The sequence below is a fragment of the Cebus imitator genome, unplaced genomic scaffold (genome assembly GCF_001604975.1).
Source record: "Cebus imitator isolate Cc_AM_T3 unplaced genomic scaffold, Cebus_imitator-1.0 Scaffold447, whole genome shotgun sequence".
NCBI lineage: Eukaryota > Metazoa > Chordata > Mammalia > Primates > Cebidae > Cebus > Cebus imitator.
This window is the reverse complement of record NW_016107762.1, coordinates 620,885-648,622: the sequence shown is the minus strand read 5'-3', so window position 1 is coordinate 648,622 and position 27,738 is coordinate 620,885. Positions and strand designations below refer to the sequence as shown.

Below are 27,738 nucleotides of genomic sequence, written 5' to 3'. Positions count from 1 at the left end.
AACTTCTGCCTCCTGGGTTCAAGCAATTCTCCTGCCTCAGCCTCCCGAGTAGCTGGTACTACAGGTGTGAGCCACCACACCCAGCTAATTTTTGTATTTTTAGTAGAGATGGGATTTCACCATGTTGGCCAGGCTGGTCTTGATCTCTTGAGCTCGTGATCTGCCCGCCTCGGCCTCCCAAAGCACTGGGATAACAGGCATGAGCCACCGTGCTTGGCCCAGAGAAGAGTTTTAAGAAAAAGCATTTCAACCAACTTTTTCTTAAAGGGCTAAATATTTTTTAGGTTGTGGGCCATAAATCTCTATCATAACTATTCAGCTCTGCCTTTTGGTGTGAATGCAGCCATACACTACCTAAAGAATAGGAATAACTGTGTTCCAATAAAACTTTATTTTGAAAAAGTCAGAGTGTTAGATTTTGCCTGTGGGCCATAGTTTTCTGAGTCTTGCTTTATAGCATCTGGTACAACCTCACACCTTGAATATCCTGCGATAACATAGAAAACAAAAATCCTTCAGTAAATGCTTAATGAATGGGGCTGCCATGTGTTGTGATCCTACTAAGACATGGTGCATTCATGACCTAGGGAAGATGCAGCAAGGTTCAGACAGATACGTTTAAAACTTAAGGAATTATTTTATGATATAGTCCGGGAGAGTTTTCTGCAAGGAAAGTAATTTGAGAGAATTATAATCAAAGATCACTTCAACACCTTAAAGTACATCCAGCATCAACAAGATTTGGCACATGAAAAATACAGAAAGTAATTTTGAAGCAGATAGAAGCCCAATAATGACATTTTTAAAAGTCCACTTGCTTCCTTTGTATATTCACTTGACTCTCTATATCAGCATCTGAAATTTAACATGCCCAAACAGAGCTCTTGACTGTTATCCTGAAATATGTCTCTTCCCTTGCTTTCTTGGATGAATACATGGTGCCATTTGTCTTCCAGTTGCACAGAACAAAACATATGTAGCCTTTCTTGAGTGTCCTATGTTTCTCACCCTTATCAGCTCTAGTTTCAAAAATATATTTATGAATTTAAACATGTCTCAACACTTTTTCTGCTACTGTCCATCCAGCACCCTTATCTCTCCTCTGAGTGCCTGCAACAGCTGCTTAGGAAAATCTTTTTAAATTTAAACTTCACTGCTCCAATGGCTCCCTATTGCTCCTCAATTCATCTCTAACCATTCAGGCCCTGTTTCAGTGTACTCCACCTTGTGGCTTTGCTGTGGTGGATTGAACGGACAAGGCCCTTTCTGACTTGGGGTTCTCTTCTTTCTTTCTTGACAGTCATGATTCTGCTCAGAAGTCATGATTCAGAGAAGTCTCCCCCAACCACCTTCACTAAATTGTTTCCACAGCCCTTTTCACATCATTCCATCTCATTGCTTCATTTGTTCGACAATACTTCTATGACTACCACGTATTTACTTTTGTCTTTAAAAAAATATTATTTCCTATCAGAAAGTAACTCCATGGGGGCAGACTTCTTGCCTTGTTCAGAGCAGTGATTCCAGTGCTTACCAGTAGAAACATATGAATAGTATGGATGACAGTAGAAATTAATAATTTTAAAAAGTCTAATTCTACCTACCTGAATTCAACTTTTAAAGAAAAATGAATAATGAATACATTATGTAAAATTTCCTAGTTGGACAATTATAGCTATGATTTGTAAGCAACTTTTATGATCAGTTTCATGAATTATTGGCCGATGCCTATAAGGGAGATACATTTCCATTTTTCAGATCTGTAAATATTAGCTGAGAGTAGTAAAATTACTCTCTTAAGGAGAGATCCAGGTTTATAGGCCAGGTCTGTTTGTTCTAGTTTTCATCTTCTTTCAGTAAAATGCACAGCTTTTCCTTCCACTAAAGTGTTCCAAATAGAAAGCTATGTAATTAATTCCTACTTTTGATAACTAGTTAAAACACTTTTGAACATGGCATTATGCTGCATTTGGAAGATGCAATTAAAATATCTATTAGCTGCTAGAGGATTAGAATACAAGGGAAATCAAAATCCTTGTTCCTCTTATTATCAGGCCATAACCTTCCTTGATAGACTTCATTGAGAAGAAAAACATTTAAACTTGTATTAGACAAAACCTTCTGATTATCCTTTATTTGAATTTTTTCAGCCTTCAAAAATGTGTCATAATTTAGAGGCACATAATAAAAGAAATATAACTATACATTAAGATAAAGCTGAATCTTAATAAAACATATCAATTTAAAATCCTTCTAATGAGTACTGTAAGAAGTCTGGACATTTATATATATGAATAAATAAATTGATATTTTGAGGACAAAATTCTGTAAATCTCAAATATTTAATCAAGCATAGAACATATTCCTTTTGTTCCTGAAATCAAGAAGATATTTTGAAAATGATAAAGTGTTTTCATACAAATGTAACTTTCAAATTTGGACTCAGTTCTATGGATACAAAAGCTTAATAAAGATGAGTGCTATGGAATATGGCTAAAGTTGTATGAAGACAATTTCAATTATTCCTGTTTACTATTTAAACTCTCATGAAACAAGTGTTTTGAGAAAAGGCCAAGCTTTAATTTATAAAGGATCTCAGGAAAGTCAAATAGCAAATTAGCAGTGTGGTTTGTTAACCATTCTCAAACTTTTATGTTTAGTAAGGACCCAAAGTTTAGTCAAGGTGGTTGGCGACTTACAATCTCTTGAGTTTGATTTTCAAATATGAAATTAAAGTCTTATGAAATGCAAATGAATTTTAAAATGCTGATCACATTAATCAAAAACTAAACTTTTGTCAAACATTTAGTTGTTTTTTTTTTTTTTTTTTTTTTTTTGAGATCAAGTCTTGCTCTGTCACCCAGGCTGGAGTAGTGCAGTGGCGCAATCTCAGCTCACTGCAACCTCCTCTTCCTGGGTTCAAGCAATTCTCCTCCCTCAGCCTCCCGAGCAGCTGGAATTACAGGAGTCTGCCACCATGCCTGACAAATTTTTGTATTTTTAGTAGAAATGGGGTTTCACCATATTGGTCAGGCTGGTCTTGAACTCCCGACCTCATGATCCACCTGCCTCAGCCTCCCAAAGGCATTTAGTTTTTAGAACAGTATATTTATAACCTCTCTCTTGTTTTGGCATTTGTGCCAGTTATATATTTTGCTTCTATGTATATCTTAAACCTTCAATACATTTTTTATTTATTTTTTCTTTAAACAATAAATTGTCTTTTGAAGAGACTAAAAATGAGATAAAAGTCTTTTATAGTTGCTCACATATTTACCATTTCTAATGCTCTTCATGCCTTTATTTAGATTCAGATTTCCATCTGGTACCATATTTTTCTCTTCCTGAATGCCTTTACTAATATGCATTTTCTCAGCTTTTATATGTCTGAAAAAATATTTACAGAATTCTAGGGTGAAAAGTTTTTTTTTTTTTTTTTTTTTTTTCTTTCAGTACTAAAAATTTTGCTTTTTTTTTTTCTGGCATTTGTTGTTCCTGATGAGACTTGCTGGAAGGAAGGTCGTGCCATGACCTGCTCATCTAGCGCAGAAAGAAAGAGCGTATGGAATACCATGCTCTGTGCTCAAGGGAGGAATCCCTCTTGGAAGCACAAGAATGTGACCAGACTTGCTGGTTCCTATCTACAACCCCTCTAGCTTATTTAATGATTAAATCTAGAATAGAATTTGTTCTATATGCCTCAAAGGAAATGCCAAACTGCTCTAGCTATGTCCCCCCACACCCCTACCACATTCTTGCTTTGTGTCGTACACCAATAAATGGTGTAGGCCTCCAAGCTCAGGGCCTTCACAGCCTCCATACTCGTGTTGGTCCCCTGGTCCCCAGTTTATGCACTCTTAACTTGTATTTTTTCATCTCTTTAACTCCACTGTCCCTTGCAACCCCCAGGGTCCATGTCAGGGCTGGTCCCCGACAGAGACTCTGCTGTCAATTTTATCATTGTTCTTCTCTATTTATTGTTTAATTTTTTCAACAGCTTTTTTCAAGATTTTCTCTTTATCTCTGGTTTTCCATGATTTGATTATGATATGCTTTGGTGTGGTTTCCTTCCTGTTTCTTCAACTCGGGGCTCATAAAGTTCCCTGAATCTATGGGTTTATAATTTTATACACTTGGCATATCTTCCCTTTTGTTCCTTTTTTTCCCCTCTTTTTCTTGCCCGTTTGCTCTGCATAGGACTTTCAGTACTATATTCAATAGAAGTGATGAGAGTGGGCACCATCGCCTTCTTCCTAATCTTAGAGGAAAAGCTTTCAATTTTGTACTGTGGAGTATAAAGTTAGTTGTGGGATTTTCATATATGAACTTTATTATTCAGTGGCAATTTTTTTAAATTTATATTTTATTTTATTATTTCATAATAAAATGAAAGGGTATTGAATTTTCTCAAATGTTTTTCTGCACCAATTGAGATAATCATGTGGCTATTGACCTTCATTCTGTTAATGCGGTATATTACATTGATTGATTTTCATATGTTGAACCATCCTGGCATTCCACAAATAAATGCCACTTGAAATATGATGTCTAATCCTCTTAATGTGTTACTGAATTTGGTTTGCTAATATTTTGTTGAGGGTTTTTGCATCAATATAAGAATATTGGTCTGCAGTATTCTTTTCTTGTAGTCTTTGTGTATGATTTTGGTATCTGCATAATTTTAGCCTTATAGAATGTATTTGAAAGTGCTCCCTTCTCTTTTATAAAAATTTGAGAAGTCCTGGCGTTAATTCTTTTTTAATTTTTGTATGGAATTCTTTAGTGAGCCTATCTGGACCTGAGCTTTTCTTTGTTGGGAGGTTTATTGTATGTCATTATTTTATTTTATTTTTAGGGCTGTTCTATCTGTTAGGCTCTTTGATAACAGTATCTTGGACCTAAAATATTTCCAAGGGCTTAATGAAATCTTTGAGATCTCAAACACAAAATTATTGCCTCCAATATACAAAAGAAAGCAACAATATCTAAATTAATAAATGATTCCCCTAATGTGTCTATAAAATACATACAACTTTAAAATCCATTAAGGTCTGAAACACTTGTGATCCTAATCACTTTGAATAAGGGATATTCAACTTATATCATTTTTATAACTTTTGATAAATTTGTATAAATTTTTACAACTTTTGTAATTTTATAAATTATAATCTACAAATTCAATTAACACAGGATGTGGGGGAAATTCAGTGTTTGAGAAAAGGGACCAAAAGTCAGAAGTCCTAAAGCTAACAAAGGTCTTAAAACAGCCTGCACGCCAATAACAAACATACTCTATCTTCTTTTCAATTTACCTTCACTCATGGTTTTTCTTTTCCCAAAATGACTCCTTTCTTCTTTGCAGCTGGTGCTAACTCCTCAAAACTTATTATAGACAAGAAACTATCTCTTCAGAAAGCTCCACCTTTTGTGGTTTGAACTTTCCTCCATCATTTTCTGTCTTTATGGCACAACTTCATAAACATTTAGCCTTCTCCTGGTGCTAGGGGCTCTGTTCAGCATGGAGAGAGTTTCTTTGCTCTGAAAGATTCCACTGTTGAGCTAGAGAAGCAGGCAAATCCACATAAAAAACACAGTATTAAACTGACCTTCCAATGGATGGCAAGTTCTCTCTGGCTTTCTCTCCTTTGAGAGGTGTGTGTGTGTGTGTGTGTGTGTGTGTGTGTGTGTGTGTATTGTGGAATGATTAAATTAAGCTGATTAACATATCATCTTACATACTTATTAGTTTTTTTGTGGTCAGAACATTTAAAATCTACTCTCTTAGTAATTTTCAAATGCAAAATACGTTATTATTAACTATAGACGCTAGATTGTAAAATAAGTCTCCAGAGGTATTCCCCGTCTAACTGAAACTTCGTATCATTTGACCAACCTCTTCTCATTCCCACCCTACCCAGCCCCTGACATCCAGCCTCTAGTAACTACCATTCTACTCTCTATTTCTGTGAGTTCAACATGTTTAGATTCCACATGTAAGGGAAATCATGCAATATTTGTCTTTCTGTGCCAGACTTATTTCAGTTAGCATAATGACCTCTAAGTTTCTCCATGATGTTGCAAATGGCAGGTTTTCCTTTTTTGTTCCAGGCAAAATGGTATCTCACTGTGTATATATATTCCACATTTTCTTTATGTGTTCATCTGATACTGAACACTTAGGTTCATTCCATTATTTTGCCTATTGTGAATATTACTGTGATGAACATGAGAATTAAATATCCTTTTGACCTACTAATTTTATTTCCTTGGATTTATACCCAGAAGTGGGATTGCTAGATCATATGATTGATAGTTATATTTTTAATTTTTGGAGAATCTCCATACAGTTTTTGCACTATGACTATACGATTTTACATTTCCACCAACAATGTACAAGAGTTCCCATTTCTTCACATCTTTGCCAGCACTTTTTATCTCTTGTCATTTTGATAACAGCCTTTCTAACAAGTATGAGGTGATACCTCATTGTGTTTTTAATTTGCATTTACTTGATGATTATTAATGTTGAGCATTTTTTTATATGTCTGTCGACCATTTATATGTCTTTTTCTGAGAAATGTCCATTCAGGTCCTTGGCCCATTTTAAAATTGGATTATTTGTTTTCTTGACGTTACGTTGTTTGAGTTTCCTATATATTTTGTATGCTAACCTCTTAACAGATGTATGGTTTGCAAATATTTACTTTCATTCTATAGGTGTATTAGTCTGTTCTTGCACTGGTAATAATGACACACCTGTGACTGGATAATTTATAAAAGAGGTTTAATTGAATCACAGTTCCACATGGTTGAGGAGGTCTCAAAATCATGGCTGAAGGGTAATGAGGAGCAAAGTCATGTCTGACATGATGGCAGGCAACAGAGCTTGTGCAGGGGAACTGCCTTTTATAAAACCATCAGAATAAGTGAAACTTAGTCACTACCACAAGAACAGCATGGGAAAGACCTGCCCTCATGATTCAGTAACCTCCCACCAGGTCACTCCCATGACACATGGAAATTATGGGAGCTACAATTCAAGGTGAGATTTGAGTAGGGACACAGCCAAACCATATCCATAGGTTATCTCTTTACCCTGTTGATTGTTTCCTTTTCTGCACTGAAGCCTTTTCATTTGATACAATCTCGTTTGTCTATTTATGCTTTTGTTGCCTTTGCTTTTGAGGTCATATCTGAAAAATGATTGTACAGACTAATGTCAAAAAGATTTCCTCCTAGGTTTTCTTCTAGTAGTTTTACAATTTAGGTCTTTTGAAAATGTAAATAATATTATATTGTTGCCCTGCTCTCAACTCTCCATCACATTGTGTATCCAATTACAATAAAATCCACTGTCCTTACCATGGCCTATGTGGTCCTGTCTGGACTGACCCCTGCTTCCTTCTCTGATGGCATCCACTACCTTTTCTTCCCTTCATTCCTTTCACTCCAACCACAGATGGCTCCTCTTTATTCAAACAGCTTAAATCCACCCACATATCAGCACCTGTGCACTTTGTATTTCCTCTTTGAATTCTCTTTCCCAGATATCCATATGTTCACTTCTTCACTTTATTTAGTTCTCTTTCCAAATGGCATGTGTCCAGAGAGGAATTCTTTGAACACCATATGAAAATTGGCACTACTGTCATCACTTGCTTTTTCTTTACCCTTTTATTATTATTTAAAGTTAATTAAGTATATTATTTTAAGTATATATTTTAAGTATATTAAGTATATTATTTAAAGTTAATAATTAAGTATCTGATACTTAATTATTCATATTTAACCTATTTATCTTTTTTATCTGCTAGAAGGTAAATTTCATGATAACATGATCTGTCTAATATACAACTATTTATCACAATACAGAATAATGCCAGGTACACAGATAATCCTCTGAAAAATTTTTAGTAAATAAGATAATTTTTTTCATTCAAAAACCCATATTTTTTAAATAATAAAGTCAGAGCACTAGACTACTGAGAAGTTCCATCTTACAAATTCTAGGATTCTAGAAATTTGTTTCATTTTAAATAGGAAAAATATACATCACTCTAAGAGAATGGGAAAATATTAGAGAGAAATACTTTTAGTATGATCTTTCTTTTTGGATCTGAATTCCAACTTTCTAGGGAATAAAGCAACTAATCTCACTAACTCTTCTACTCTAAATAAAACCTGTACATTTTTCATCCTGAGATGAAATACCCACAATGCCCTTGTCTGATATTTCCTATCCAAGGAACCATTGCCCAGATGTTTAAGAGGAAGATGAGTCTTCAGCTGTTTAACACTTAACCAAGAATAGATTGTTTTGTTTTCTGTCTGTCTCTCTGTCCTGTCTCTGTTGATCCTGAATGTGTTTATGTGTGATGGGTGGAAAGGGAGTGGTGCTCTGCTAACCAGGAATCTAGAAGAGGTCCCAGTTTCATCACTTGGCAAATGGAAATGTGTGCAAACTCATTATATCAAGTGGGGTTCATGCTGGGCAGTAAGCACCCCAAGGAAAGAGAGGGATCTAGGGAATAATGGCTGACCCAGAAGCAAGTGTTATAATAAATTCTAAAAAAATTTGTATAAAACTTGTTTATCAAATAACAAAAGCAAAGGACAATGGTAAATACGTTTATTTCATTACCTTGCTTTCCAGAGTGCTTCATTTCTTAAGGAAATGACTTTGATGTATTTTTTTAACTACTTGGAAGAAAGCCATTTTAAACTGAGTTTAGAAGCTAAATCAATACAACAACCTCCAGAACTGAGATGAAGAGAGCATTCTACATCATGAATTAAGTGTAATTAAAAGTCTTAACTGACTCATGGGGCTGACCACATACTTCTTATGTGTCCTAGGTTTAATGAGTCACAGTCCCTGAACAACATTTTCTTCCTCATACATCACTGAATGGGTAAGTATTTAATGAAGGATAAAAATTATTTGAGTTTAATTTTTCAGAAGCTGCTATACACTTTGGAGATGTATGCATAGTAGTTTTATTCTTATTTTATAGGGGCCATCATATTATATGTGAATGAATTTTGGTTTTCTAAAGATGCCTTTTAGACATATATTACTTACAAAATAGGTTCTACTTATCAGAAACCAAACCATGACTACAAGAAAATGTTATTCATAGGAAGAAGATATGATTCTTCTCTTCAAATTCCTCTATGGGTGACTGTCCCATTAAAATGAAGTATTAGTTTTTAATTATGGTGTGAAATTAGACTCCTTCTAGGCAAACTTCTGTATGTCGTGTTTGAGATGATTACAATAAAAAAATAGGAAAATTATGTTTCTGAAGTTTCTAGACAAGAGTAGGTCTGGACAGCCACAATTTCTGCTTATCATCTCTTTCTACCTTACAGATTTCCCAAGAAAAGGCTTAGACACTATGAATCATCTGTAGCTGTTTCCAATTAAGGACTCTGAATACACCAAAAATGTATCAATTACTTATAATTAGTGGTATCTGATAAAGCTATTATGGCAGATTTCTAACTTTTACAGTCAAGTGTTTTTGCTATATATACAAATTACTTATACCATGGAGGCCAGAATGTGAGATGTGCCTGCTGTGAGGAAACTGGAAACTGGAAAGCTATCAGAAATCATGGGAGTTCTAGCTTCTACTTCCCTCTCTGCCTCACATGAACAATTTAGTTTTGCTCACAGGGTATTTCCATCTCCCAGCATACTTTCCATTCTTTTCTATAAATCCTGTTTACTCATAATAACTGCTTCTGGATGCCATAGGTATGCACGTGAATCACCATGACTACCTCAGACTCCTTCTACTGAAATTTTGCAGCTTCAATTCTCATAGGTAACTCCTTCTGTTTGTTGGGTTTTCTGGTTCAGATTACTCAGAATGAAAATTTGATTAGCTAAGCTCATCATTTTCTTTCCTTTTGTTTTTCAATAAAGCTTTATAGGGATAAGATTTACACACCATTAAAAGCACTCATTTAAAGTGTACGGGTAATAATTTTTAGTAAATTTGTAGAGTTGTGCAATCATTGCCATAATCCAGTTTTAGAACAGTTCCATCAACATGAAAAACTCCTTTGAGCTTATGTAGAGTCAGTCCCTACTCCCATCTCCAGCTGCAGGCAACCACTTACCTGCTCTCTGTCTCTATAAAATGTCTTTTCTGCATATTTCATATAAATAGGATCATACCACATGTCATGTTTTGTGTATGACTTCTTTCATTGAGTATAATGTTTGTGAAGTTCATACTTAATTACTATAGCTTTAGAATAAGTTTGGAAATTGGGTTGTGTTCTCCAACTTTGTTCTTTTTCAGAAGTGTTTTGACTATTCCAGGTCCTTTTTATTTGTGTACAAATCTAGGGTCATCTAATCAATTTCTTAAAAAAAAAACTGGGATTCTGATAGGGATGGCATTAACTATATTGATCAACTTAGAGAGAATTATCATTTAAAATATTGAGATTTCTGACCTATAAACATGTAATAATGTCTCTTTAGACATTTAATTTCTCACCAAAATATTTTGTAGTTTAGTGTATAAATCTTGTACTTCTATTGTTAAATTTATTTCTATATATTTTATATTTTTTGATGCTATTAAAAATGAAATTATTTTCTTAATTTTATTTTGGATTGCCACTGTTAACATACAAAAATATAATTTATTTTTATATATTTTATGTCCTGTGCTACAAACTGCTGTGTAGTGGTTTTGGTAGTTTTATTGTGAATTCTCTGAATTTTCTATAAGATGATGATGTAGTCTGCTAATAAAAATGCCTTATTTCTTCCTTTTCAATCTAAATGGATCTATGTATTATCCATTGTTGAACTGTACCATCTAGAACCTCTGGCTGTAATGTTGAATAAAAGTGATGAGAACAGACACTTTTGCTATGTTCCAGATCTTAAGTGGAAAACATTAAGTCTTTATTAGGTATGACGTTAGCTGTAGGCTTTTTGTAGATGCCCTTCATCAAGTTGAGGAAATACAATTATATTTCTAGTTAATTGAGAGTTTTTAATATGAGCGTTAGATTTTGTCGAATGCTCTTTCTGCATATACTGACTTTACTAATAAGTTGTATTACTCTCTTTAGTTTTCATACGTTAAACTAATCTTGCATTTCTTGGACAAATCTGACTTGTTCATATTTTACATTCCTTTTTACTTGTTACTGATTTTTTTGCAATATTTTATCAAGGATATTTGCATATATGTCTAAGAGCCATATTGGTCTGTAGTTTTCTTTACTTGCTTTCTCTTTTCATTCTTTTCTTGCTTTGATATCAGGGTAACATTAGTTTCAGATAATTATTTGTGCGGTGTTTTCCTCTCCTCTACTTTCCAAAAGAGTTGAGAAAGAGTTGGTGTGATTTATTTCTGAAATATTTTATAGCATTGACAATTCAGCCATCTTGGCTTGAGGTTTTCTTCATAAGAACATTTTAAATTCTTATTTCAATTTCTTTAATCATTATAGGTCTTTTCAGGTTTCCACATTTTCTTGAGTCAGTTTTAGCAATTTATTTCTTTCTAACAATTTTCCCGTTTCATCTGAGTTGTCTAATTTGTTAGCTGAGCTATCCTTTTAGTGCAGGTAATATCACAGATTACTGCCCAGCTTGCATTAATCTTCCTTGCCACCCATTCATTTGTGGCTGCAGTGGGATAGGGTATCACTGAGAAAGACGAGGTTGCCAAATAATTTGCTACTGGGTAGAGACTAAGAAACAATTTAGGTAGAGCAAAATTCTTCTTTGGCAGTTGTATCCTGGAAAATATTCTGAAGCTAGTTTTATCCAACACACTAGTTTAACACTTCAGCACAAATCCTCATACTTACTCTTGTGTTGGGAACTTTGTGACGTTGAAACAGCATTTGGAAGTGCAAGATTTGTTACTGCTACATTTGAAATAATGGACTCATTCTCCCTGCCATCAGTGGTTGTGATTCTTAATTCTGTAAAAAGAATGAAAAGTTATCAGGGGTATAACAAATCACCAGATCATCTTATTAATATTCATATTAATATCCAACAAAAACTTGAAGATTAATATCTAGAAGTCTTCTGACCCAGCCCTAGAAATCCAGCATTTTATCATTCACCTTTTGGTGATATAGTTAATTACTTTAAAGAATGTGGATAGATATTAAGTTTCCTGTGTACATGCTGTAGATTATGTCACTTGATTATCATCATAATCTTATGAATTAAATAATGATGAGAATTACTATATATATAAGACTCAGAGAAATTAAGTAATTTCCCCACAATCATGTAACTTGTAATAGGAGAGAACCATGACCTGAATTCAAGGCTTTCTGATGCAAAAGTTAATCACTCAGCTGCCCTGGGAAAAGAATGGTAGGGATATGGTGGTAATTAAGTATGGCACTATTGTTTTCACGCCACTTGGGAAAATATTTTCAAGCAGGTGGAATAGTCAGGGGATGAGGGATAATAGGACATAGGACATAAATGGAATACACTTTTAATTATACTTAGTTCATTTTCTTGAAAAAAAGAAAAACTTACAACAAAAAGGTAAGCTGAGCTTTCAAAGATACATTGGAATAAAATGACTTGAAACAGCCTGTATTTCCCTAAGTATTATGAATATAATAATTGACACTCTTCAGTTTTTTCAGTATAGTATGGAAACACTGGGCTTCTGAAGGAAATGAAGACATGCCATTTACTGCATGCTTGGTGTTAGCTAGATGTGATGCTAGCTGGAGATGATGGGAAAGCACTTTAGTAGGTCTCTAACACTGAGTAGAATGGAGCAAGAATTGCTGGTGCTTTCTAGAAGTGCAGTCAGCTTCTATTATATGTCAATGAGCATCAACTCTGTAATGCGAATTCTTAGTTGAGTTGTGCTGGAGAAAGGGATCATTTGCAAGAAGACCTCATAGACAGTGGATAAATATATTTTCCTTCAGGTAAAAAGCCTTCGGGAATTACTATGCAAGCAATATGAAATAAATTCAAATATAGTCTACAGTGTTAATCCTGCATATGAGAGAGAATAAGTGAAAATGGCCACACATTTCAGAGGCATCATAAAGTGTTAAATTGAGAGGAATATATGTGAAGTAGAGATATGCCTTATTATAGCAAGAAAGCAGCAATTGGTATTCATGTTAGCATGGAAATGGGAAAGGTCACCCAAGGTACAGAAACTCAATGCTTGAGGTTGGAGAAACTCCAGAGGGTAAAGATTTTGCTTCCCACTGGAATTCCAACATGTTTGGGAAACATCAGGCATTCATCTCCAGAAATCTTTGGAGAAGAATTCTTTAGTTGAGCGATAATTGGAAAGCATGAAAAAGCTATCCTGAAGTCCTAAAGAGTTCCCTAGTATCAAGCAGACTCAACAGTCTTGGTGGAAGGAAAGAGAAAATATATCTGAGAAAGATGTGGAGGGCTGCCAGATTGGAAATATACAAAGAGAGGAAAAAAACAATGAAATAGCAGGGAATGCAATGACAAAGACTTTGTTTAGAGAATTGCCTATTATAAATGTGCAATATACTTCACAAATGAGCGGAATTAGAGCCTACAGTCAACGTAGGACAGGTTGTCAATTATACCACATGAAGTAGGCCATGGAGCAAATCTTGAGTGCTTTGAAGGTAAATCGAAATATTTTAAAATATTCATGATAACCCCAAACTGAATAGAATAAAAGATGCTGCCACAGCCACTAATTTTTAAGCTTAACCAATATACAGAAATGCTTCAAATCCTAGTCTCAGGAGAGAACAATTTATGCATGGATGACTAACATTTATTAAGAAATAAGAATCATAGTTATATTAACATCTTGTTGAGAAAATTTTTCCAGTCGTATTTAGGTTTAACACAGTTTATTCCAAACTACTGTCAATGAGTAATTGACACTTTCAGAGAAAAAGTAAATCAATCATAAAGCTGGTCTTTAAATCTGAATACTTTTCTACTTTCCTCTACATAACAGTATGTACCTGCTTTTATCTACAGTTATGAATTGTACTATAAGCCTAGACAATAATGTATGCATTAGGTTTCACAAACATAATTTTTCTGGAGAAATGTTAATTTATAAGAGAATTGCAACATCAAGATACATTGGCTTTACATTTATGATTTGTGTTTTTGACTAGTGGAATGGAATAAAGAGTCCAGAAATAAACCTAAACATATATGGTCAATTAATTTTCAACAAGGGCACCAAGAAATTACAATAAGAAAAGGGTAGTCTTTTCAGCAAATAGCAGTGGAAACTGTATTACCACATGCAAAATAATGAAATTGGACCCTTATTTGACACAACACACAAAAATCAACTCTAAATGGATAAAAGACCTGAATGTAATACCTGAAATCATAAACCTCCAGAAGAGAATATGGGGGAAAATCTCCTTCACATTGGCCTCAGCAATTATTTTTGGATATCACATCAAAAGCTCAGGCTACAAAAGCAAAAGTAAATAAACGGGACTCATCAAACTAAAAAGCTAGTGCACAGCAAGGGAAACAATCAACAAAATAAAAAGCAGCTTAAAAGTTGAGAAAAATGATTTGTAAATTATATAACTGATAAAGAGTTAATAGTCAAAGTTTATAAAATTATAAAATAAGTATTTAATTTAGGTCTTTAACTCATCTTGAGTTAATTTTTGTTTATGGTGTAAGAAAGGGGTCCAGTTTTAACCTTCTGCATATGGCTAGCCAATTATTCCAGCATCATTTATTGAATAGGGAGTCCTTTCCCCATTGCTTGTTTTTGGCAGTTGTGTTGAAGATTATATAGCATAGATGTGTGGTCTTATTTCTGGGTTCTCTGTTCTGTTCCATTGGTCTATATGTCTGTTTTTGTACCAATACCATGCTGTTTTGGTTACTGTATCCAAGTAATATAATTTGAAGTCCGGTAACATAATGCCTCTAGCTTTGTTCTTTTTGCTTAGGATTTCCTTGGCTATTTGGGCTCTTTTTTGGTTCCATATGATTTTTAAAATATTTTTTTCCTGTTCTGTGAAGATTGTCAATGGTAGTTTAATAGGCAATACCATTCAGGTCATAGGCATGAGCAAAGATGATGAAGACACCAAAAGCAATTGCAGCAAAAGCAAAAATTGACAAATAGGATGAAATTAAACTAAAGTTTCTGCATAGCAAAAGAAACTATCAACAGAATAAGCAGATAACCTACAGAATGGGGGAAAATTTTTGAAAACTATGCATCCAACAAAGTTCTAATATTCAGCATCTATAAGAAACTTAAATTTACAAGAAAAAACAACCTCATAAAAAAGTGGGCAAAGGACATGAACACTTTTCAAAAGAAGACATACATGTAGCCAATAATAATATAAAAAAAGTTCAACATCATTGATCATTAGAGAAATTCAAATCAAACCTACAATGAGATACTCTTTCATACCAGTTAGAATGGCTATAATAAAAATTAAAAAATAACAGGTGTTGATGAGGTTGTGGAGAAAAAGGAAGGCTTATACACTGTTTGTGGGAGTGTAAATTAGTTCAAACATTGTGGAATACAGTATAGTAATTTCTTAAAGACCTAAAAACAGAAATGCCATTCAACCTAGCAATCCCATTACTGGGTATATACCCAAAGGAATATAAATCATTCTATTATGAAGCACGCACATGTTCATCGCAGCACTATTTAGAATAGCAAAGACATGGAATCAAGCTAAATGCCCTATCAATGACAGATTGGATAAACAAAATATGATACATATACACCATGAAATACCATGCAGCTATAAAAAAGAATGACATAATGTCCTCTGCAGGAATATGTATGCAGCTGTTAAATATTATCCTTAACAAACTAACATAGAAAGAGAAAATCAAATATTGCATGTTCTCACTTATAAGTGGGAGTTAAATGATGAGAACACAGGAACACATAGAGAGGTCAAGGAATAAATCATAAGAAATATTAGAAATACTTTGCAATAAATTAACCTGGAAACATAATATACCAAAATTTATAAAATGCAGAGAAAGCAAGGCAAAGAAAGAAGGGGATATGGGAAGTGACTAGAAATTGATATGGAACTTCCTCTTGTGGAGCTTAAAATGCGCTGATGTTCATAGTGGTTGTGGCTGTACAATCTTGTTAATATACTAAAAGCTTCTCAATTGTACACTTTAAAACGGTGACTATTATGATATATGAGTTATATATATTTTTAATGGTAGAAAAATGAATCATTACTCACCTTCTGTACTTGTCGTTAATGAAGCAACTGTTAACAGAGACTTTTTAAGTAATTCGCTGTTGGTTGTTCCTAGTTTGATAAAATAGATTACATTATTATTAATCATAAACTCATGTTATCTGTCAATGAACAAAGTAAAAGTAAGTCAAATCTATAGGTGGACTGGCATCCCACCTTTGACTATCTTTAATTTTTCCCATTTTCCAATTAGTTTTGTCTAAAGAATATATATATTAAATGCTTGGGTGGCCTACATGCATAGACACAGACATTTTGCATAATAGGCCCCCAAAACAAGTTTTCAATGAAGATTGTTACTTAGGTACCTTTAAACATGCAAACAATTACTGCAAAAGTCTAAATTCTAATGTTTAAAATCATTTTATTTTTCCCTGTGAGAAAAGTGGCATGGTCAATAGGACCTAGGAGTATCATGTCTTTTTTTCTCATTTTTTTATTATTATTTTTTTTCATTTATTAATTCTGGCATTGAAACTTCTAAATGAACATAAGTCATGAAGGAACTTGAAATCTTCTGTGTTAATTTGTTTTTTTTATGAAATGTGCTTTGAGCTCCCACTCTATGCCAGGTGCCCTCCTTTATTCTTGAGGGCAGTATCCAAGTCTAGTCACATTTTAAATCTTAGTATCAAGAATTATTCCTGGCATACACTAGGCATTTAGTCTATATTGTTTCAAATAAGGGAGCACTCATATAGCACGTGAAAATCAACCAAGGGACAAATCTGCCTTAAGTAGTCAACATGACTCATCAGCTTGATGCCTACTCTCCCACTCTCTGTAATAGTCTTTCTCCCTCCCTTTCTCTCTCCCTTCCTTCCTTTCTTCCTTCCCCTTTTACTTCTCTCCTTCTTTCTTAACAGTGTCTTGCTCTGTCACCCAGGCTTGAGTGTAGTGGTGTGATCATAACTCACTGCAGCATCAAACTTCTGGCCTCAAGTGATTCCCCCAAGTCAACCACCCAAAGTGCTGAGATTACAGGTGTGAACCACAGCACCTGGCCTCTCTTCTTTGTTCTTTCCTTTTTTGTAACATTTTATTTTTGAATCAGGGGGTGCATGTGCAGGTTTGTTGCATGGATATACTGTGTAATTATAACAAAAAGCTATTTCATTTTAAGGATATTATATCATTTTGAATCAATGTTTATAAAAGATTAAATCATCAGAATATCATAATTTTACTCTCTGAAAAATTGTTGCTTAAATTAGCATTCATTCATGCCATTTTCTAAAACAACCTTTGAGAACAGTGATAATTCTCTTTAGGCCACAAATGTTTCAAGAAAATGTCTAACTTGTAAACATTTTATATTTTGCGATGATGAACTAAAAGCAAAACATCAACTTTGCCATTTCAAAATTCTATAAAAAGGAGAAACCAAAAAATCACGTACAAAGATATTCCAGGTACTTTATTTTCTATTCAAACATAACAAGGAACAGAAAGACAATGAATAAAAGGAGAAAGAGTATAGAGAAAAATGGAGTTCCCAAGCTCATTTTTTTCTAACTATTCATACAACAGAATTTTCAATGATGTTTTTAAAATTTTGTTCTTTATAGTTGTATGTAGCTAGTTTCTACAAAGAGGATGTACAACTGAAACAGCACCATATTTAGCACCCTGTGTAAGATAGGTGGCCAAAATCACCAGGCTCCTTTACTGGCCTCAGCTGAAATCGAATGTCTATTTTAGTAGCAGAAATTGTTAGTATCAATGTTGAGAAACTTTTATTCCTGCATTATAATTCAACTCACTGAAAAATACTGGACTATCAAATGTTTTTAAAATGAAGCTGAATAATAATCAATGTTTTAATTTTAAAAAGTAAAATTTCAAGTTTCTTTTTTATCCTAAGTTTATTTTATGATAGGGATATTCAACATCTGTCAAATGTTGATTTTTAACTCCAGCCATTTGGCCTTTGCACAAAATGTGCAGTGCACTTGATGTACATCTAGGAAGAGGTCAAGTCCCATTTATCTAATTGGGCAAATCTCTGAAAACAAGCCCAGCTTCAGGCAAATCTCTATCAGACACAAGAAGAATTCTCATCTCAGTTGCACATTTTCCACTTTTCTGATGATAGAATTTCTGCCATTGGCAAGATAAATAAATTTTATGTGATTTAGAAAGACATAAGCACTATTAGACCAACTAGCTTTTGACCTTTAAACCAAAAATATCTGATTAGGAAGTCTTAAAATGAAAGTAAAGATGCCTCTTCATGTTGTATTTGTTTGGGAAATACTTTCATCCTGGCTAAGAGGACCAAGTTGGCCATGAGTAAGCAGGAATAAGGGATTTCTTCACTACAGATACGTTTTTTCTTTGGTTTTATCGAGTAATTTTAAAAATAATTATTTTGGAGAATGGGACAATGTACAAAACTCCTCCAAATGTAAGCCCCTCACAGGCCTGAAATTAACAACTCAAATATACTGATACACAATGCTTAGGACATAAGAATTCAAGGTAAGGAGGGATATTCTCCATCATCTTTATGACTGTACTAAATCTGTTGCCTTTAGGAGGATGGCCATATTAAGTGTACTTAGTGTCATTCATCTAACACTTAATACATGGTGGTGATCAAGTAAGCCAGACAAAAAGCAGTTATTTTCTCTGTCTTCTTTGTCTAATGCTGTTCCCTCATTCTCTTATAAGCAACACAGACTCCCATTTGTCTGACGGCTTTCTCAGCCCTACCCCATACCAGACTTTGTTTCCCACTCTAGATCCAAGCAGCTGGGGACCTGAGAGCCTGCCTTTTCTGCTTTCTCCCTCTTCCACCTCACTCTCTTAGGACTGACTTCCTTTAATTTCCTTCCCACTGCTAGATTTATATTTTGAGATTTTAACCCTTAAAACTTCTCAAAATAGATCTCAGATGAAACTAAAGTATTATTATTGATTTGGAGGATTTGATGATGGCTTTGCAACTTTGTGATAAATTGTCTATATTTTTTGAGACGCATATTTAGTGTATAGAAGTAAACTGGCATGAAGTCTGGGTTCCCTTCAAAGTACCTTGACAATAAAATTAAAAGAGTGAAACAAACAAGCAAAAATAAGGCAGGAAGGGAAAAGAAAAATGAAGCAAATGTGATAAAATCTAGATAAATAGTGATTTGGAGAGATGGACATATGGAGATTAATTATAGTATTCTCTTCTTTGGAATTTATCTGTCTATTTTTGTAATAATAATCAATAAACAAAAAGTAAAACTTCTCTGGCCCATTACATTTTATATAATTGTATGTGAATAATTTAACACTCAAGTGTATAAACTATTGATGGATACAGACAACAGTGTAATTTATATTAAATGGGTAATATAAACCAGTAAAAGTGTCCCAAAAAAGAGTGTGTGTCTGTGTGTGGTGTGTGTGTGTGTGTGTGTGTAACCTCAAATATTCTGTGCACTCGCTTCAGAGAAGGGTGCTTCAGTTTTCTGCTATGGGGGTCCCCCAATAGTAAAGTTGCTAGAAATGGTTTGGTGTCATCTTATAAGCAAACAATGCAGAAATAATGGACTATGGTCATAATACTCTTTGTCACCACCCTATTCAAGTCCAGCAAACTAGCTTTCATTGGTCTTCTGCATATATTTGATCTTGGTCTTAGAATGAAAATTAAGGAGGGAATAAAGAGGTAAAGAAGACAGTAGTAGAAATTTCAGTTATCCATTCATCAAGATATTTGATTTTTCTGGTCCTTCTATGACCTTTGAATTCTAACCAGAGTTTTTGCCCAAAGGCAATCAACAAATCTGTTTTTCTTTGCCACTGATTACAGAACCTGTGTGATATGCCTCATTTTATGTGTGTTGCTAGATTGGCAGATGCGGTATGCATTGCATCGATTACCTCTTGTTTTTTAATGGAAGGATTCTAATGGATTTTAACATTTTTTGTGGATGGTAAGGTAATCTCCTTAAAAACCTAGCTAGAAAACATGATATAGTTGTCAGTCAGTCCAGTAACAATTATTACATTGCTACAAAAACCTACAAATTAAATCTATTATCAACACAATGCAACAGTCTGTCTGTCACAAACCAACAAAACCAGTCTGTTATTAATACAGTTTCAACATGTTGGCTGTGCTGCTTAGGGGAAGAACTGGAATATTTAGAAAGATATTTTATGACTTAGGACATGGCAATTTCTTTCTTCTCTAAAAATAAACTGTGTGTATGTAACACTCACAATAGAATCATTCTCAACGGGAAGTGATCTCAAAGACTATCAACAAAGACATTGGATTTTTGTACGCAACCCCAAATAGCACATAATTTCAAAATTATGAAATAGCACTGATCTTTATAACAATCAGATATAAGATCCCAAATTATTTTCTCATGCTGATTTGTATATATACTAGTAATTTTATTTGTTAAAGTTAAACTACATTTACTAACAGTTAATCCTACCTGTAGGAATTGTTCCAATTGTTGGTGTGGTAACAGGATTCTGTAATGATTCTGTGCTTGGTGTTTGTGCAGATGTTTTTATTGTAGTAGTGACACTTGGTGAAGAAATATTTGCATTTATAAGACCTGAAAAAAGAAAAATACATTAAAGTAGTTGCATTAACATTTACATACAGTTTGCCAATCAATAGACTAGTATATTTAAACAAGTATACTGTATATATACTGCTGATAACCCAGTCATTAGACCATGAATTTGCAACCAATTTTCAAATTGTAATCAATTTATCCTTAGCCCAGCATTCATTCATTAGCTCTATCTGCTTCTCACCAATGGCATGAATTTTCAAGATGGCTGGTAGCAGCATTTGTGGTTTCAGAGAAATACGCTTTCTGAGAAAACTAATAAGGAATAAATGCATAAATTTAAAATTTAATAATATTTTAAATCCAACTAAACTAACTTTGCCAGATGAAATTCTTTAATGGACACTCTCTGGTCAATAGATGTTTCGCTAAATATTTTTACATCACATTAAAGTTATTAAGTATTAAAATGTCAATATTAGTATACATTCTTCCTGATAGAAAGCACTCTTTCTACATAAAAGTGTACTATATAAAGTATAAAATTCAAAAGATTATAATTAATAAAGATAGGTGTACACACACACACACACACACACACACACACACACATACACACACAAAGATAAGTTCCAAGGAAAGACAATAATCTTTAAAGAAATTCAACAACTGCAACATACTTAAAAGTAATGGGGCCACCATAAATCCACATATTTTAATTGTTTATTTCTCTAAATTTTAACACTATTTGGGCAGGCAAAGGCACAGAAATGAAGGCAAATATTTTGTTCCATATTATATCTTTCTTGTAAATAATAATTCTTAAAACTTCTATTGAACCAAATGAGGAAATCGATCTTCTGTAACAACCTGAGTTGGCAAAATCATCACTACATTATTATTTTTCAAAGTGAAGTATGTAGGACTCAACTCAGTGTTCTATAAAAAGATTTACTCCACATAAAATTATTGTAATTTATTAGCATTTATAAAATTTTTACTCCTGTATTTTATTGTTTTCATCTCTAAAAATACAGTATTATGTTAAAGATCAAAACACAGCAAACATCTAATAAGATAATTTGAAAAAGATAGTCACATCTATGGAAAGCATTGCTTTTTGTTGTTACTTGGTCTGGATAGAGTATATACAGCATGTTAGTTAAGATGATGGACTTTGAATAATAAAGGTATATTCAAATCCTGGTCAAACTGGGTATGTCATTATAGTAAATATATGTTAATAGCATGACTTCTCAAATTATATTACATTTGAAAGGTTGCTTTTTGAATATGAGAAAAACCAATAATCTGGCATGTCAATGAAACCAATATCTCAGATGTAATGACATAGAGTATATTTGCTGTATAATTTTATAGTCTTGAGATGCTTGGAAGTGTTCGTTCTCAGCACTAACTGTTTATAGATAGCACAAAGAAATTGCTTGATATATTCAGCACACAGAGAAATGTGTTCAGCACATACAGAAATGACAAAACTGCATTTTCACCAGCTTTATGGAAGTTAAGTCAAAAGCTTTTTTCACCTCTGGAGGTGTACTTCACACCCTTGGTCCTACCTCCCTACCCCACAATATTCAGCAGGGAGCAGGAACACAGCCTGTAGAAAGAAGCTTATCTTTTCTCTATTAGTCATTTTGTTCAAGATATCTTTGTTTTAGTCTTAACTTCCATGGTATAACCCTAATTTTAAATTTTATATTGAGGTTGAAGAAATTACTCAAAAGGAAATACCACTTAGGTAAATTCACCTATAAATAGTCTGAATAATCCTCATCTATGGACTTACTAAATAGTAACAGTCTTAATTTCTGAGCATTATCAACATCTCTAGAGGTGTTTTTCCTTCCTTCCTTCCTTCCTCTCTCCCTCCTTCCCTTTTTTCCTTCCTCCTTCCTTCTCTTCTTTTCCTTCCTTCCCTTTCTCCCTCAATATGTACTGAGCAACTACTTATGTAAAAATCATAATTAGATACAATAAAAGAATCTATGATTTACCAGATGGTATCACACATTACTTTCAGTCTGGTAGAAAACATAATGCCTATGCACAATAAATAATAAGATATATTCTATATGGGTTATATAAACCAGTGTTTTTCAAACTGCAGATTGTGATACAATCAAAGAATAAATAAATCTCTTTAGTAGATTGCAGTCAGAGCTTTTACCAACTTAGAAAAGAAAAAAAACAACAGTGGTATTGCAAATATAAGTATTCTTTTATGAAGCTTTGGTATAGGGGTGTGTGTGTGTGTGTGTGTGTGTGTGCGTGTGTGTGTGTGTAAGCCTGCATGAAATATGTGCCAATGCAAAATACATTTCTTACTGTGATATCAGTTGAAAATTTGAAAGCTGCTGGACAAATAATAAGTTGGACAAAACTTTATAAGATAAAATAAGACTATCCTGCTGGCATGAACAAGGAATACTTCATGAGAGAATTCATCTAGGAGCTAGGGCTTGAAGAGTAATAATATATCTGTACAGGGAGAAGAAAGGGCCTGAGCAGAGCTCTGGAATGGAGAAGTGAAAGGTATTTCAGGATACCATAACAGTTTTTGTAGCTGGATTGCAGCGTGCTATGAAAGAACATAATGTGCATGGTCTAGGAAAATACTGGAGGCCAACTGTAGAGGACCCAGACCAAGATTTAAGATTTTATCAAATCACTGAAGAGCCATGGGAAGTGACCAAACAGACATTCCACCCTGGAAAAGACAATGGGGAAATACATGGGGCAGATAATGACAAGACACCAGTTGGATCAAACTGCAAGCCCTCATTTTTTTATTAATGTCCTCTGCACTTTTGAAGTCATCATGTGATATTAGTGAGTTCGCATCCAAAGAATTACCTTATGAGAACTACAATTAAGTTAATTTGTGACCACTGGTGCGGTAAGATTGAGAGGTACTATAAAGCTTTTCCTCCTCAACATCCTTAAACATATTTGGCCCCTGATTTCGCCTAAGTCAAATTTTAATTCATTATTAGTCTTTAACATCTCTATTATTAGTTCTTTGGGTTGTTTAACAAACAGCATGCCCTCTTTTGGCAAGGGCTGACAACTCCTAAAAGTAGTGAGTGTGTCATGTTCCAGGCTCAATGTAAATACTTTCTGTGGGTTATCTAATTTAAAGACACAAAGAGCTCATATTCTTATGATCACCATTTTATGGATAAAGACACTGAGACCCCCAAAAGGTAAACAGTTTCCCAATATTATTCACTGGCAAGTGATATAGTTGGAATTTAAATTTAGACAGCCTTCACTTCAGAGAATATAACCTTAACCATCACACATCTAGCCATGAAAAGGTAATGCTATGTAAAGCTACATAGCTCAGCTCCATCTGCTCTCTGCTTTTGACAGGGTGTGATAGTGACTACATACACACATGTTTTGCTCTTATTTAACAATAATGAGGAAATAGACATAATAGTTCACTATTTTTTAAAGAAATAACAAATATTTCATGTGTCACATATATACATATATAAGTATACATACACACACATGAAATGTTTCCATATTAGAAACATTCCTTCAAGCTTCAAAGGAAATTTTTTCAACACTATTTAGATCTAAAAATATATATTTTTAAAGTTTATGCACTTAGAAAAATTTTGCAACTAGAAGCTTTGTCTTACGACGTGGTGGAAAAGAATTATTAACTCTAACTACCATGGTTGAAGGTTTTATGACCATGATGCAAGTAACCACCAGATATGCTTTTACTGTATTATCTGCATATTCCTTCTAGGTCTCATTTGATTTTGTAATGAACTATTGGGAGGAATAGCTTCTTCTAAAGTATTTTCTTTTCACAGGACATGGTGAGATACTATTTTTTCCTCTCTATGTCAAAATGATTAAAGATAAATTTAACAAGGCAAATTGAGCCTCATGACTTTGCTTGTGCCAAAGCAGATAGTGCTGCTCTTGGGATGTTGTAAAAGAAGCAGATGGTATTTTGTCCTGATTCCACCCTGTCCCCACATATCCAGATTTCGAGAACTCAAGGGATACCAGTTTCCTGTACTACAAAGAATGAAGCATTATCTGAATATTAAGAAAATAACTATTCTAATTATAAAAATTCTATGATAGATTTATGCTAAGGTCTTTCCATAGATTCTGAAATCGTTCTGTATTCTCTGAAGTTCAATATAAGAAATTCCCAACCGTGTAGATATACGACCTTTCATGTGAACTTGCTTTTTTTGTCCTTGAGAATTCAGCTTATAGCTGGAAACTAAATGTATTTTCTTCTGTTTTCAAATGATAAAGTCATCTACTCTTTGTAATTACAAAGCATGTTTAATCTTTGTAATTACATTTTTAGGTAACTCTCAAATAGTCACTAAAAGTTAGATATTTGTTTAAAGAGACAGGGTCTTGCTATTTTTCTCAGACTGGACTTGAACTGCTAGGCTCAAGATATCGTCCCACCTGTACCTCCTGAGAGGCTAGGATTGCAGGTGTGCACCATGACCAGCTAAAGTTAGAATTTTATCCATCCTTATAATGAGTAGCGCTCTCTCCACTTGTCTTTCCTCTTTGGAACAGCAGATAACCTCTACTCTTCTAAGTCTACATCTAAAGTCCAGTAGAAATCCACTACTAAAGATAATACAACTGGCTTCTTCTAGATCAACACAAACATTAAGACAGGAACTGAAAATTCTAGGATGATCTGAGACCGAGAAATAACTTTTTCGGTATCCTAATGAAATATAATCTTTGCATTTTCTAGCTTAGAAAAGTTATGAATTTGGGGTAGTTTCAGAAGATCACAGTGCCAATTAGTAAAGAAGTTTCTTTGATTTCTATTTCAGTACTCTTGATTACATGATACACAAAATCTGTTTTGTTTCTAATTATACTACTTGGGTGTATGGAATGCACATGCACTCTGAATTATCTTTGAGAAAATATTTACTTACTAGTTTGATCCCTAAACAAAATTTTGGAAGAAAGATTTAAACTCTTTAAAAAAATGAAAAAATGATTTCTTTAAAAATATATAATTACAAGTCTTTGCTATTGTGAACAGTGCCACAATAAACATACATGTGCATGTAAAATGTGAAACATATACAACATGGAATACTATGTAGCCATAAAAAAAGGATGAGTTCATGTCCTTTGTAGGGACATGGATGAATCTGGAAACCATCATTCTCAGCAAACTGACACAAGAACAGAAAATCAAACGCCACATGTTCTCACTCATAAGTGGGTGTTGAATAATGAGAATACACGGACAGGGGGAGGGGAACATCATACACAGAGGCCTGGGGTGTGGGGGCTAGGGGAGGAATAGCAGTGGGTGGGGGGACTGGGGAGGGAAAGCATTAGGTGAAATACCTAATGTAGATGATGGGGCAATTGATGCACCAAACCACCACCAAGGCACATGTATACCTATGTAACAAACCTGCACTATCTGCACATGCACCCCAGAATTTAAAGTATATTAAAAAATAAAAATTATATATATATAATTACAGTACATACAAAATGCTGATTATCAGGTGATTTTATAAATCTCCAATGTCTCATTATTAGGTAATAATGTCATAACTTAGATTAACTAATTTATGGCATTGATGGTAAAACAATTTTATTTCTCAATAGCTTACAATGTATTATTTCTACAAATATATATGATCTTTATGCATCACTACCTTGTATTTATTCCCAGCACCTCAATCTTTTACAATTTTTTTAAAATTTTATATTAAAATAAAATAATGGCCAGTTTTTCAGTTACGATTTTGTGGATTTTTATTCCCTTGTGTATCACAGTATATAATGAGCAAAGATGTACTTCTTAAGTTTGCATGTAATGGCAATGCATTAATTGGGACTTATAAATGGCAGGAGGGTCCCTTTTCATAGTAATTCGTCAGTAATTGCTAACATTATAATTCTTATTGTACAATTGATAAATATTGTTATTTTCTATGGCAGTAAATGACCAGTAATGAAGTGTAAGTTGAAAATTTCTCTCTCTCTCTCATATTAAAAAGATAGATAAAAATATATACTATAAACATAATAAAATATATAAAAATAAATAGATACAAATAAAATAAAGTACTGTTTCCATATTTGTGTCAAATGGTCTTTATAAAAGACCTGGCATCAACTTCTTTTTGATTATTAATTTCATCTTCACACATTTGTACACTAATAGTGATCCTTCTCTTTTGATGTAGAAGAGGTCACTTTGATCCACTGCCAACCAAATTAAATGCAACTATGTCTTTCAATTAAAAGAAAAAAATTATTATGTGATGATGCAGCCCTGATAATTTCTTCTGTTTGCATTCCTCCAAACATTGTACAATATCATATAAAATTTTATAAGTAACTCATTAGCCAAGAGTTATTTGCCTCAATAAATATTTATTCAGCATCAATTTCAACAGATGTTAAGCACAATTTTAAAATGTGTGTTTTCCTAGAGGAATTTAGGAGCTTTTTCTTGATCCTCGAGCTATAAATACATGTGAAACAACTAGAATATTACGCTTGTAGTTGTGACATATAAAAATGGAGTTATATAATTAGTACTATGCATAGCTGGTACTGCACAATATTAAGTGAAATCAAAGTGAGGTCGTGTCTCTCTATGTGTCTGGCATAACCAGAAATGATTTTATTGGAGGAAGGTTTTTTCAAGAGAAACGAGATAACTGACCAAAACAGGGAAAGAAAAAAATATATATATATTTGACTAGAAGAGAAAAGCCAATAGTGTCAATAATATGAGGTCCAAAAGGGACATTGACTATATTACACATTAGTGAGCATAATATTTTAGGAGGGGAAAACAGGGAAATTCCATTTGCAATGGAAACATCAGAGCTAGGTGCAACTCTTATAAAAGAGGATTTTAAATTTAAAGTACATT

General features: G+C 33.7%; 1 protein-coding gene across 5 annotated transcripts in view; it reads right to left on the bottom strand.

Moving 5' to 3' along the window:
* The window catches only part of EMCN (endomucin), a 105,872-nt gene that overhangs the window by 44,287 nt on the left and 33,847 nt on the right, over nt 1–27,738 (bottom strand). For 4 of the 5 annotated variants that reach the window (XM_017511353.2, XM_017511352.2, XM_017511354.2 and 1 more), the window contains exons 2-4: nt 20,706–20,831; nt 16,246–16,314; nt 11,848–11,964 (exon numbers count right to left, since the gene is read on the bottom strand). In XM_017511353.2, coding sequence (XP_017366842.1) covers nt 11,848–11,964; nt 16,246–16,314; nt 20,706–20,831 — 312 coding nt within the window. The remainder of the gene's footprint in view (nt 1–11,847; nt 11,965–16,245; nt 16,315–20,705; nt 20,832–27,738) is intronic. The other variant, XM_017511355.2, reaches the window with a different exon arrangement.